The following is a 14065-nucleotide window of genomic DNA, read 5'->3' on the forward strand; positions in this document are numbered from 1 at the left end:
AATATCGACGTAGATTTTATTTACAGATTCAATAACATTTTGGTTTTACTTAATTATTCACCCACAAGAGTTTATGAAATGAGCAATTCTAGGCTAAACTGGTCCTGGACTATTGGAGAACGAAGTAGAATACACACATGCACACACACAAAACATCTTTCACCTTGGCTTCCACTAGTCATGCAAAACCAATTATTTCCGCACCATTGATTTCAGAGTAGGTATGTGAAATTAATTAAAATAATGATTAACTTGCAAGCTAATCATACATAATGGGCTTCAATTAGTTATTCACCCACAAGAGTTTGTACGATTAGCAATTAAACTGGTCCTGAACTTATAGACTAAGTGGAACTCACAGCTGGGGTCCGGTGTTGAATTTGGTGCCATTTGGCTAGATGGTGGCACAATAGTATGTGTCTGTCCTTCATATACCTTGAGAACCATTCATTCAATTGACTTCACATTCTGCAGGTGTATTGCTAAGGACATGGGAGTGCAGTGTCAAATCTGGTGCCAGATGTGGCAAGATGGTGGCGCTATAACAACAAACTTTACATTTACGTTTGGTGGGTGTATACTGAGGACCCAAGGGAGATTTGTATCCGTTTGCTATATATTCTAGGTACTATTAGGCAACAGCACTATTAGAGGAACTATGTTAGAGGAGCTATGTTAGAGGAGCTATGTTAGAGGAGCTATGTTTTCCGTTCATTGTCATTGCTTAGACTCACTACTGAATGTGAAATATTGGGCTGTAGGCTAAACAGTTTGCATTTATCATTTTTAATACATTTAAAAAACATTTAGAGAATTGTGTTTCTGCCATACTTTGTGTGTGTGTGTGTGTGTGTGTGTGTGTGTGTGTGTGTGTGTGTGTGTGTGTGTGTGTGTGTGTGTGTGTGTGTGTGTGTGTGTGTGTGTGTGTGTCCATTGGTTTCCATTGGTTTACCTGAATAAGATCTGATGATGTCATCCCCTTGGTGACATCAGCGCTGTCAGAGATCATGTTCTCTGGAAAGAAGAGCTGGAAAGAAGGGTAAGATAGGTGAGAGGAGAGGAGAGGAGAGTAAGAGAGAAGAGATGAGAGAAGAGAGGAGAGGAGAGAGGAGAGGAGAGGAGAGGAAGAGAGAAGAGAGAAGAGAGAAAAGAGAGGAGAGGAGTGAGGAGTAAGAGAGAAGAGGAGAGAAGAGTAAGAGAGAGAAGAGAGGAGAGGAGAGGAAGAGAGAGGAGTGGAAGATAGAGGAGGGGAAAGGAAGAGAGGAGAAGAGAGAAGAGGAGGGGAGAGGAAGAGAAATTAGTGGAAGAGAGAGGAGAGGAAAGGAGAAGAGAGGAGAGGAAGAGAGAAGAGGAAGAGAGGAGTGGAAGAGAGGAGAGGGAGAGAGGAAAGGAAGAGAGAGGAAAGGAGAGGAAGAGAGGAGAGAAGAGAGGAAGAGAGAGGAGTGGAGAGAAGAGTAAGAGAGAGGAGTGGAAGAGAGATGAATGGAGAGGAAGAGGGAGAGGAGAGGAGTGGAGAGGAGAGAGCTGTCAATCCAAGCTGTAACAGAAGGCTAATATACAGGATAAAGAAGCAGCAGGTCATATCTGTTCAATCTTTTAATCATTTTATTTAGAGGCCTAATGATTCTGCTTTCAGGACCATGACCATAAGATTATGCTACAATATCTAACTATAAAGGAAGGAATGTCTATCTGCGGCACGCAGATGCAAATTCAATTCATGATGAATTGAAAATGGGGGCCCCTGATGTAAACAAGACGAAAGTCTTTCTCTGGTCTGCATCCCCTTAACAATTGTTTGTATTGAGCCGTACTGTATTGTACCCATTCTGCAATCTGTTAATAAAGTTTTCAATCAATTCAATCAATCAATCGACACCCGTTCATCCGATCGTCTTCATGCTTGGCGGGAGGACCGATGGGATTCGCAAAATGTGGTGCCATTTGGCCAGATGGTGGCGCTCTAACAACAAACTTTACGTTTTGGAGTGTAACTTTTCACTCGTAACTCAAACTAATTTAAAACCAGATTAATCTATCTATGTAAGCCACACCCATTCGCATCCAGCAGCCACTCCTCCTACACATGTTGAGCCTCTCTGGACCAAGACAGATTTTTTATATTCCGTTTTGCTGTAGCTGGCCCTTAAATTTTGCTCAAATGCTGCATCATAAGTTGAAATAGCCATAATGCTCCTGTGTTTGTCCTTTGCGTATCTCGAGAACCGCTCATCCGATCTATGGTGGATCTATTGCTGAGTGCCCGAGTAAGTACAGTCAGTGTCAAATGTGAAGTTGATTGGATGCACGGTTCTTGAGAACGCTGCAAGCAGCAACGACACCTGAACAGTCCGGGGGCCAAGCAATGGGCACACACTCTGAACAGCCACATCTTGATCAGGCACTGCACTAGTTAGACTAATTATCAGAATCTATACTCCAGCCTTTCAGGAATTACACAGGTGTTCTACTTAAGGTGGCAACGTGTCACATGTCCTAGGTGTTGAGTAAAACCTTTAAGGAAATAAACCCTCATGCAAATAAAAACCAAATGTCTTCCTGAAAAAAGTGTGACCTGCTGACTGTGAGGGAGAAGCTAGGCTGGGGGGGGTGGGGGTTTGACTGTGTCTACAAAAGCATGTACAAGTGTTGCAAGTTGTTAGTCTAAGTAGGCTATGCCTCATCATTATGCCTCATCGTTATGCCTCACCCTTATGCCTCATCTTTATGCCTCATCATTATGCCTCATCGTTATGCCTCACCTCTATGCCTCATCGTTATGCCTCACCCTGGCCTCATGCCTCATCGTTATGCCTTATGCCTCATCATTATTGTGAGGTTTTGCCCGCTGCTCACTACCCTTTCTCTGTTTCTTTAAGCCTATACTGTTTATTTCCCTTCTATACTGTTTATTTTCCCTTCTCACTCACTCTCTCTAGCCCCCACCCTCTCGTTCCTTACCCTTAGTGGCCACACCTGTTCGATATTCTATTATCTCTCGCACCTGTGGTGGCAGGCTAATTAGTCCCCCTGTGGGCTTTAAATACCAGGGCGCTTCCCCTCGTTTTGGCGTGGGGTCGTGTTGTATACTTGCCGAGTCATATTCTCTAAACATCTAGACTCTTTCGGGAGATCCTCTGTCTGCCTATGCTGTTCCATTCTCCGGCGTCGAGATGTTTGCTCCAGCCTTCGCCAGCTGTCGCCGTTGCCTGTGGGGGAGACTGGTCTGCGCTCCCTGTACTTCCACGGGAGGCACCCCAGCGTTCCACTGCAGACCCCCGCGCAGCTGTTCGTCCTGACGCACATCCAGACCAGCGCAGACGTTCTCCAGTCCTCAGCGCGCAACGCGCATCTTCCAAGGACGCTCGAGCTTGGCACGCTCTCCAGACCAGCGCGCAACGCGCATCTTCCAAGAACCCTCGAGCTTGGCACGCTCTCCAGACCAGCGCGCAACGCGCATCTTCCAAGGACGCTCGAGCTTGGCACGCTCTCCAGACCAGCGCGCAACGCGCATCTTCCAAGGACGCTCGAGCTTGGCACGCTCTCCAGACCAGCGCGCAACGCGCATCTCCTAGACCTTCGAGCTTGGCACGCTCCTCCGTACCAGCGCACTGACGCGCATCTTCCAGACCTTCGAGCTTGGCACGCTCCTCCGTACCAGCGCACAGACGCGCATCTTCCAGACCTTCGTGCTTGGCACACTCCTCCTCGCAGACGCACCCCGAGGCGTCTCTCGGTTCCGACGCGCACACCAAGGTGTGGCGCGCACTCTGTTTCCTCGGCTCGGACAGCCAGCCACCCGGTGGCGATGCCCTCGCCCCGTTGCTGTCCCTGTACCTTTACGCATACGCCTGGGTGAGTTTTGATTGTGATGTCACTCACTCAGCGTAGTGCCCTTGCCCCCGTTCCCGCTGCTGTTCCTGTACCTTTACGCATACGCCTGGGTGAGTTTTGATTGTGATGTCACTCTCCCAGCGTATTGCCTCTGTTAGTTAGTTTGGACATTTCATCTCCCAGCGTATTGCCTCTGTTAGTTAGTTTGGACATTTCATCTCCCAGCGTAATGCCTCTGTTTTTGGTTCTCACTTAGAATAGTATTTTTGGACTTTACATCTCCCCCTGTGTGTTTGTCACACGAAGATATTATTACTTTGTTCACTTTGTTATTTGGACTGTTCTGCACCTGCTCTGTTTTTTCCCTTTTGTGCATTAACTCTCTCCTCTGTCCTGCAGAGCGGCCCAGATGTTTTCCCACCAGTCCCCAGTTCCTCCCTGTACCCCAGCCCGCCTCCGCGGGCCTCAGTCCCTAGTCCTCTATCCCTAGTTCTCCTAGTCCCTAGTCCTCTATCCCTAGTTCTCCTAGTCCCTAGTCCTCTGTCCCTAGTTCTCCTAGTCCCTAGTCCTCCATCCCTAGTTCTCCTAGTCCCTAGTCCTCTATCCCTAGTTCTCCTAGTCCCTAGTCCTCTATCCCTAGTTCTCCTAGTCCCTAGTCCTCTATCCCTAGCTCTCCTAGTCCCTAGTCCTCTATCCCTAGTTCTCCTAGTCCCTAGTCCTCTATCCCTAGCTCTCCTAGTCCCTAGTCCTCTCTCCCTAGTTCTCCTTGTCCCTGGTTTACCTAGTCTCTAGTTCCTCTGTCCCAAGGTGTTCCCTTAACCTTCCCTTAGGCGTTCCCTTCCTTCCCATAGTGTTATATTCCTGTATTTGTGATTCTCCCTTAAAGGGACAGTGCCCTTTTCCCTGTTTTTCCCTGTTGTTCAATAAATATCTGTTTCTTGGCAAACCATCATACCTGTCTTGTGTTGTGCGATTGGGGTCGGTTACAAACCATAACAGTACGACCCCACCAAGTCTACGACCCCAGCCAGCACAGACTGTGTATGTTGAGTTTGCCTTTTTTTTTCTTGTCCCCTCTAGCTCCCCTGTTAGCCCTGTTAGCTTCCCTGTTAGCCCAGTTTAGCTTCCTTGTTAGTCCTGTTTAGCTCCCTTGTTAGCCTGTTACTCCCCTGTTTAGCCCAGTTTAGCTTCCCTGTTTAGCTTGTTAGTCTCCCCGGTTAGCTCCCCTGTTTGCTTCCCGTTTTGCCCTGTTTGACCCCCCTGTAGCTAGCCATGCCCTGGCGGCTAACCCAGTCCCTCAGCAGAGCCCCTGTCTGCTAGTCTTGCCCCGGCTGCTAGCACAGCCTCTATGTTTATGCAGCCCTTGCTGCTGGCATGGGCCCTGTAGCTAGCCATGCCCTGGCAGCTAACCCAGTTTCCCTCTGCATGGCCCCGGTCTGCTAGCTTGGCCCCGGCTGTTAGCACAGCCTCTATGTTAATGCAGCCTTGCAGCTGGCATAGGCCCTGTAGCTAGCCAGGCCCAAGCAGCTAACCCGGTCCCTCTGCATGGCCTCCACTTTTTTGTGTAGTTTCTCCCACTGCTAGGACTGCCCTTCAGCTAGCAAGGTCAGTATTCCCACAGCTAGGACTGTCCTTCCAGCTAGCTTGTTCTCTCATGCTGGTCCAGCCCTGTCTGCCAGCCTAGCTCCGGCAGCTAGCGCAGCCTCTATGTTGATGTAGCAGTACAGCTAGCATAGGCCCTGTAGCTATCAGTGCCCTGGCAGCTACCCTTTCCCTCTGCTAGCCCTTTCCCGGTGCTACCATGGTTACCCCTTTGCTACCCTGCTTGCCCCTCAGTTCCTCTAGACCAGTTCCTCTAGACCGGTTCTCTAGACCAGTTCTCTAGACCAGTTCTCTAAACCAGTTCTCTAGACCAGTTCTCTAGCCCAGTTCTCTAGACCAGTTCTCTAGACTAGTTCTCTAGACCCAGTTCCTCTAGACCAGTTCCTCTAGACCAGTTCCCCCAGTTACCCCTCGGCGACCCTGTTTCTTTTGCTAGCCCCACTCTTGTGGTGGCTTCCCCTGCTGGCTTGGCCAGTACCTCTTGTTTTGCCCCCTGCCACTCTGTCTGTATTTGTTTTGGGTCGCCGGGTGGCTCCCGTTGGAGGGGGGGATACTGTGAGGTTTTGCCCGCTGCTCACTACCCTTTCTCTGTTTCTTTAAGCCTATACTGTTTATTTCCCTTCTATACTGTTTATTTTCCCTTCTCACTCACTCTCTCTAGCCCCCACCCTCTCGTTCCTTACCCTTAGTGGCCACACCTGTTCGATATTCTATTATCTCTCGCACCTGTGGTGGCAGGCTAATTAGTCCCCCTGTGGGCTTTAAATACCAGGGCGCTTCCCCTCGTTTTGGCGTGGGGTCGTGTTGTATACTTGCCGAGTCATATTCTCTAAACATCTAGACTCTTTCGGGAGATCCTCTGTCTGCCTATGCTGTTCCATTCTCCGGCGTCGAGATGTTTGCTCCAGCCTTCGCCAGCTGTCGCCGTTGCCTGTGGGGGAGACTGGTCTGCGCTCCCTGTACTTCCACGGGAGGCACCCCAGCGTTCCACTGCAGACCCCCGCGCAGCTGTTCGTCCTGACGCACATCCAGACCAGCGCAGACGTTCTCCAGTCCTCAGCGCGCAACGCGCATCTTCCAAGGACGCTCGAGCTTGGCACGCTCTCCAGACCAGCGCGCAACGCGCATCTTCCAAGAACCCTCGAGCTTGGCACGCTCTCCAGACCAGCGCGCAACGCGCATCTTCCAAGGACGCTTGAGCTTGGCACGCTCTCCAGACCAGCGCGCAACGCGCATCTTCCAAGGACGCTCGAGCTTGGCACGCTCTCCAGACCAGCGCGCAACGCGCATCTCCTAGACCTTCGAGCTTGGCACGCTCCTCCGTACCAGCGCACTGACGCGCATCTTCCAGACCTTCGAGCTTGGCACGCTCCTCCGTACCAGCGCACAGACGCGCATCTTCCAGACCTTCGTGCTTGGCACACTCCTCCTCGCAGACGCACCCCGAGGCGTCTCTCGGTTCCGACGCGCACACCAAGGTGTGGCGCGCACTCTGTTTCCTCGGCTCGGACAGCCAGCCACCCGGTGGCGATGCCCTCGCCCCGTTGCTGTCCCTGTACCTTTACGCATACGCCTGGGTGAGTTTTGATTGTGATGTCACTCACTCAGCGTAGTGCCCTTGCCCCCGTTCCCGCTGCTGTTCCTGTACCTTTACGCATACGCCTGGGTGAGTTTTGATTGTGATGTCACTCTCCCAGCGTATTGCCTCTGTTAGTTAGTTTGGACATTTCATCTCCCAGCGTATTGCCTCTGTTAGTTAGTTTGGACATTTCATCTCCCAGCGTAATGCCTCTGTTTTTGGTTCTCACTTAGAATAGTATTTTTGGACTTTACATCTCCCCCTGTGTGTTTGTCACACGAAGATATTATTACTTTGTTCACTTTGTTATTTGGACTGTTCTGCACCTGCTCTGTTTTTTCCCTTTTGTGCATTAACTCTCTCCTCTGTCCTGCAGAGCGGCCCAGATGTTTTCCCACCAGTCCCCAGTTCCTCCCTGTACCCCAGCCCGCCTCCGCGGGCCTCAGTCCCTAGTCCTCTATCCCTAGTTCTCCTAGTCCCTAGTCCTCTATCCCTAGTTCTCCTAGTCCCTAGTCCTCTGTCCCTAGTTCTCCTAGTCCCTAGTCCTCCATCCCTAGTTCTCCTAGTCCCTAGTCCTCTATCCCTAGTTCTCCTAGTCCCTAGTCCTCTATCCCTAGTTCTCCTAGTCCCTAGTCCTCTATCCCTAGCTCTCCTAGTCCCTAGTCCTCTATCCCTAGTTCTCCTAGTCCCTAGTCCTCTATCCCTAGCTCTCCTAGTCCCTAGTCCTCTCTCCCTAGTTCTCCTTGTCCCTGGTTTACCTAGTCTCTAGTTCCTCTGTCCCAAGGTGTTCCCTTAACCTTCCCTTAGGCGTTCCCTTCCTTCCCATAGTGTTATATTCCTGTATTTGTGATTCTCCCTTAAAGGGACAGTGCCCTTTTCCCTGTTTTTCCCTGTTGTTCAATAAATATCTGTTTCTTGGCAAACCATCATACCTGTCTTGTGTTGTGCGATTGGGGTCGGTTACAAACCATAACAATTATGCCTCATCGTTATGCCTCATCATTATGATTCATCATTATGCCTCATCGTTATGCCTCACCTCTATGCCTCATCGTTATGCCTCATCGTTATGCCTTATGCCTCATCTTTATGCCTCATCGTTATGCCTCATCGTTATGCCTCATCATGATGCGTTGTTTGCAGGGAGAACATTCCAAGTCAGGTTCTTTCAGTGGGAAAAAAGGTGAAACAATCTGGTGTAACTGATAAGGCCTGGAAATGATTTAATATGGAATTAATCAATATTTAATCGTTTCACTTGAATGGAATAAAATCTTTGATTCTTAGGCTGCGGTTACACTATGGCCAGTTTTCGTTTCGTTTTCAGGGTCAGTTTCGCTTTTCAGAACGCAATGTAATGGCAGGCAAGTTAGACGTAGTTTTTGCCTCCTGAGCACAGTGATGTATATACATGTAGTACAATGCCTAAGCAGTAGGTGGCAGTAGGTGGCGATGTAGTTCAAACATGAAGGCCATTTTCAACCAATCAGAAAAGTTGAATGTGCCAATACACTTCCTGCTAAAAATCAACAATCCACCATCTTTAAATGCCTTGCGTGAGCCATTTAGCCAACGTAGCATTTATTTTTCAGCAAAGAAAGTGCAATAAAAGTGCAATAAACAAAACGGATACATTCACTGTGTGTTCTGCCTCTCATTTGTTGATGAAACAAAACCAACATCAACACAATTTACCACCAAGAGCGGATAGTTTAGTCTCACAAAAAGATCGCCGATTTCGTTAGCTTACGTGCTAACGTGATTGGAATTTGCCAGTATAACAGTATAGCATTGTGGCTAGCAGCGTGGTAACGTCAATGCTAGCAGAATGAATGGATGTAAACGTTATTTAACTAAAGGGAATGTAGACTGTTGTAGCTTGGACTGGGCTCCTTATAACAATAACTTGACAACACGTTGGTAGCCGCAGCTAACAGGGTCTGAAAGTAACGTTAGCTAGGTAGCTAACGTTAGCTCACGAGCGACGCTAGCCAGCCAGCACCAAACTGATGATATCAGACGTTGATATCAGGAGCTATCAGTAGCTAGATAACATTAGACAATGCCTCATGTATTAAACAAAAGTGAATAGATGACTGGGCCATTTGGTTTAATGCTTGTTATGTTGAAAGAGGAGCTCTGAGCTGCTCATGCAGTCGACTCTTGCGTGGTAACAATAACTTGACAACACGTTGGTAGCCGCAGCTACTTGGTACAGCTCTGCTGTAAACACTGGAAATAACCGTGCGGGTATCTACTGCGCATGGGCGTTGAGCAACAACGGCTCCGTATCCGGCTCACACAGATTACATGGCACCATTGTCGGCGAGTTTTGGCGAGTATCCAAAACGGAAACACCTTTTCAGCGTTGCCAGTAGGACAACGCGTTTTCCTGCCAAAACAGCGTTTATTTTTTACTTGGACTGCAAACGTAATCATTCAGCAACAAAAACGTTGCTGTATTCCCCAGTGTAACCATGGCCATAAAATCCCAAGAACCATCTTTTAATCGATGCCTTTTTCCAGTGGATGTGTGAAGATTAACGCTAAACATTATTTCTAGCGCATAGTCCCGCCCTGCAGATGTCTTTGTAGTTCTGCTGAACCACTATGAAAACCCTTTTGACACCAATGGCAGGTGCTGGTCCCTACAGTAACTGAATCTATATCAAATCAAATCAATTGGGACCTTGTGAATCAAAATCAAATTGAATAATCAGTGCCGATGTGCAGACACTAATAAGTCACAGATGGAGCACCAGTTTTGGAATATTAGAGCAATCATCTAGTTCTCTCTGTTGTGTGTGTGTCCCTCCCACTCTGGGTGAGTGATGTGTCTGCAAACCAAACAGTTGCTACACTCAGATTTGGAGCACATTTGGTCAAATGGTACCTACAGTGCCACAGCTTGCTAGACTGACATCCTATACAGCTTAGCTGGATGGGAGGGAGCTCGTTAGACAACATGGTGGCTGGTTGATTCCCATGAAGACGTGCACTTCCTGTTCCTTGTGACCCACAAGGACAGTAAATGGAGGAGATATCACGACTATCATTTTGTGTCAAATGCTGTGAAAGGACTGGGGTCCTAGCACATGCAGTTACAATTTGTCCGTATTTCCATTCAACACTCCACTAGCATAATCTGAGAACGTGCAGTACCCCCATCTCCCATTGGGTGGCATACTGGTGACTTAAGGTGCTCCCATAGTCGAGCAGACTGTACGAGGAGCGGACTCCGCGGAGGTCCGCGCGGACTCAAAGCGGACTCTAAGCAGACTCCAAGTGCGAAGCTCCAATTTTCTAATGCGCGGACGTCCACTTGGTGTCACACAAATAGCTGCTCTGCGTTTTGGTTGACATCAACCTGCATTTAACACTTTCAGAGCCCAAGCTTAATCTTGATTTACTGCTTGAATGCCCACCATCCACTTCAATGTTAGCGTTAATAACGCCTAATCTATGTCTAGTGTCTAATTTGCTCGTCGCTTATCAATGACTCGTTTTCCAGTCAACATTGTCGAAGCGGATTGTTTTTCGGTTCATTTTCGTTTTATAGCATTTTGAAAAGCCCTCGTTTTCAAGGAAAATATTAATATTCCATGATAATCGCCCTTTACTGGAATATTACAGAATACACAAAAACGTTGTAATTTTTCGGCCTATTTATGAATTGTTTTCAAATAAACGCTAGATTATCGATAGTATATGTGTACGTATGCACGCCATATAGGCGATCTGAAAAATCGATTCTCTGATTTCCTCAAAGCGATCGCCCACACACACACACACACACACATAGGGCGAACGCTGAGATCTCAGCGATTACAACTCTGATTATCCCAAGACTTGTCAAATAGATTCCTTACCTCAGATCAGATGTTCTCCAAAAAGATCATTCCAATTCCTGATCGCCATTCCAAAAATCTATTGCTTTTATTGATCCAACGCTACATACTGTACATATGTATTCCACGCTGTTCTGAGGCTCCACAATGAATCCGATCGGCTCGGGTTACATGCCTGAGAAGTAAAATGTGGATTCCGGATTTTTCTTTTCTCATCCATTTTCATTGAGTCCATTCCAAAAGGGTGCATTACCATCTGGGAGACGATAGGGGCGTTTTTTTCACATCTGAGCTCCTACAGGGGCTGCATACCAACGGGAGACTCGGTTGATGAAATATGAATTCAGATCGCTAATAAAAAAAATAAAACGATAATAAACGTCGTGGGCATTCAGGCATTGGGCTGATAAAATGTGATATGACGTTTTGGGCATTCAAAGTGTTAATGTGACGCCGATCTGCATTTTACTCTAAACACTCGCTCCGTGCCAAGTGAGAGTAGGGCAGGATCATGATTAAATGGGTAGGATTGGTCCGGTAAAACGTTGGCAGGTAGATGACGCAAAATTTTGTTTTACTATCGCTAATCGTCACCCATTCCAATTCATATACATTTGGACCATGTATTTTTTCTTATACGGCGCAGGTGAATGTAGAAGCCCCTTAGCCCCTTACCTCCGTACCCTTCGTCCTTTTTAGTATGTTACCCACTAAGTGAAGCCTCACCCACGATACAATGTGCGTTGAAGTATGGCCTGTTTGGCCTCAGAATAGAGCATCGAGACCGCGTGCGAATTAGTAACTGAATTGTCAGAGTTTGGCGCTATACCGTCGAGTGCGACATATTTCTATTGAGTCTTTAATAGTCTATTTGTGTATAGTGTATCGTGCGGTTAGAATTCTATAGTGACCAGCATCTCCAACGCTTTCTCGTATTAGCTAGAGTTCTTATCCAGGCTGGGCCGACCGCATGGCGCTTTCACCCGAGGAGACCTAGGCGAGAACCGTATGGACATGTACACTGGATTAATCTACCCGACGACTACATAGCCCTTTGCGGCTGGAATATATTTGCTTTGGTCCTATGATTTATGGAGCGGATAATCGCCGACGCCTGCACGTGTTGGATTTACCCCGAGAGGAGTCAAGTCGAGTCGGCGCTCAGAGAGCCTGAGGCCGCCTAGCTTTCTTCACTGTAGAGCTACAGTCTACCAGAGAACCAAGCTGTATTCGTCTGTGGATCAAGAGACTACTGCACCGGCTTCTGTACCTGAAGTCTCCCTAGTCATCGTTGACCAGACGTCCTACTACCGACAGATCTTCTACCCCCTTGCTGGCTTACAACCAGTGGGAACCCCTTCCAGTATCTCCCGCTATTACTAGTGTACCATAGATATAATTCCCTAAGATTCAGGTTGTATAATTACCTCCTGCGTAACCAGAGAATGGACATTCGTTATTGATTTGCCTACGCATACTCCTTTGCCTTACAAGTGCATTCAAAGAATAATGTAAAGTATCCTATGTACCTTTTGCTCCATTAAATACTTGATTAATACCTTTGACTGGAACCGATTTCATTGTGGGAAGTGTTCATCATATTCATATATCGTGTACTGTATGGCCAGTAATTAAAGTACATAAAGCGGTAGTGGTTTAATGATACCATACTTATCAATACAGTCAGGGAATTGTACCCCTCAGTTACAGGTAGTGTAACTGAGGGGTTACAAAACCCTGACTGTATTAAAGATTGTGATATATTAAACCACTACTAGTTATGTACTTTAATTACTGGCCATACAGTACATGAATATATATGGTGAACACCCACACAAGAATACGGCATTGACACATAAATTAAAGGGTTATTTATTATTATTAAGCAACGTTAGGTTACAGATTGAGAATTAGGCTCGCGCTTGTATGGCGAAGAACATACGTAAAGTCAGTCAAGAGCATAAGTCAATGAGAATAGTAGGAATACTATGATGGGTCTAAGCTGACGCCACCTGTGGTATAGCAAGTATATGGGCCACACCGGTACCAACAGGAGACACTGGGGGTTCCCTCCGGGGTGTAAGGCCGGGAGGGGTAGAGGAATGTTCGGGTACACAGTCTGAGTCAACGAGGAATAAAGAGGCTCCAAATACAGGAGCCGGTGCATGTACTCCCTTGATCAGCAGACAAAGCAATAGTTGTAATCCAATATGCTCGATAGCATTGACGACAGCTAGCCAGCCCCTTCCAAGAGGCGGGCCCGAGTGGTGATCCTCACGAGGTTAAATCCCAAACGACAGTGGAATCAACGGTGCTCTTCTCCGGTGGTCACGGTCCCAAAGCAATATAATCCAACCAGAAATGGTTCTGCAATCGCCGGTGTAGATTCTCCTGTGTACATATCCAACGGTTCTCGCCTAGGACTCCTCGGGTGTGGGCACGGATTTAGGCCGCACAGCCTGGATAAGTGCACTAGCTAAAGACACGACAAACCGATGGTAATGCTGGTCACGGAGAACTGTAGCCGCACGATACACAATAAATGATCGACTATTACTTCACATTAGATTAAGTCGAACTCAACGTTACTGCGTTAAACTCTGACACTTTAACATTCTATTCGCACGCGGTTCTCAATGCTCTATTTAGATGCAAGGTTGCTCACTTCACTGCACGTTGACTCGTGGTGAAGGTATTAAGGTTTTGGTAGGACTACTACTGTTTACACCTGCGCCGTATTTATACGTAAGGTGAATATCTAGTCCCAACCTCAGTTCTTGTCTCGTATTACTACGCAGACTCTGGGCATGTACCGACATGCCCGGAGTTGCCTTTGAACTTGCCGTTGGGGGCTTGGTCGTTGGCGCCTGGGGTCGCCGTCCAATAGGAGAGCGAATATTACTCTGGTTTGTACGCAGGTAAAGGGATATTCCGTGTATATATACAAATAATATACAAGGTATATCAAACGATACATATATATATTCAGTTTAATCTGGCCCTTCACAACAGCCGCCTCCTAATTAGTCCGCACCTAATTAGTTAAAGCGAAGACAGATTAATAGTCCTGTCAACTACTCAATGTCTGTTGTGGGGAGTAGGGCAATCTACAAAGTCAGTGGGTCATGATCGTCATCAAGGGAGTCAGGGAGCCTTGGCAACTCTATCAGCCTCGCCACGGGTCGGGTGTATGTCCGTCCCT

At 47.6% G+C, this 14065-nt stretch overlaps 1 protein-coding gene across 1 annotated transcript in view; it reads right to left on the minus strand.

The window, feature by feature from the left end:
- Positions 1–14065, minus strand: part of grb7 (growth factor receptor bound protein 7) — a 108070-nt gene that overhangs the window by 46195 nt on the left and 47810 nt on the right. The window contains exon 6 of the mRNA XM_084323328.1: positions 953–1027. Within this exon, the coding sequence (XP_084179454.1) occupies positions 953–1027 (75 nt within the window). The remainder of the gene's footprint in view (positions 1–952; positions 1028–14065) is intronic.

Source organism: Notolepis coatsorum, assembly GCF_963971535.1.
Source record: "Notolepis coatsorum genome assembly, chromosome: 10".
Classification (NCBI taxonomy): domain Eukaryota; kingdom Metazoa; phylum Chordata; class Actinopteri; order Aulopiformes; family Paralepididae; genus Notolepis; species Notolepis coatsorum.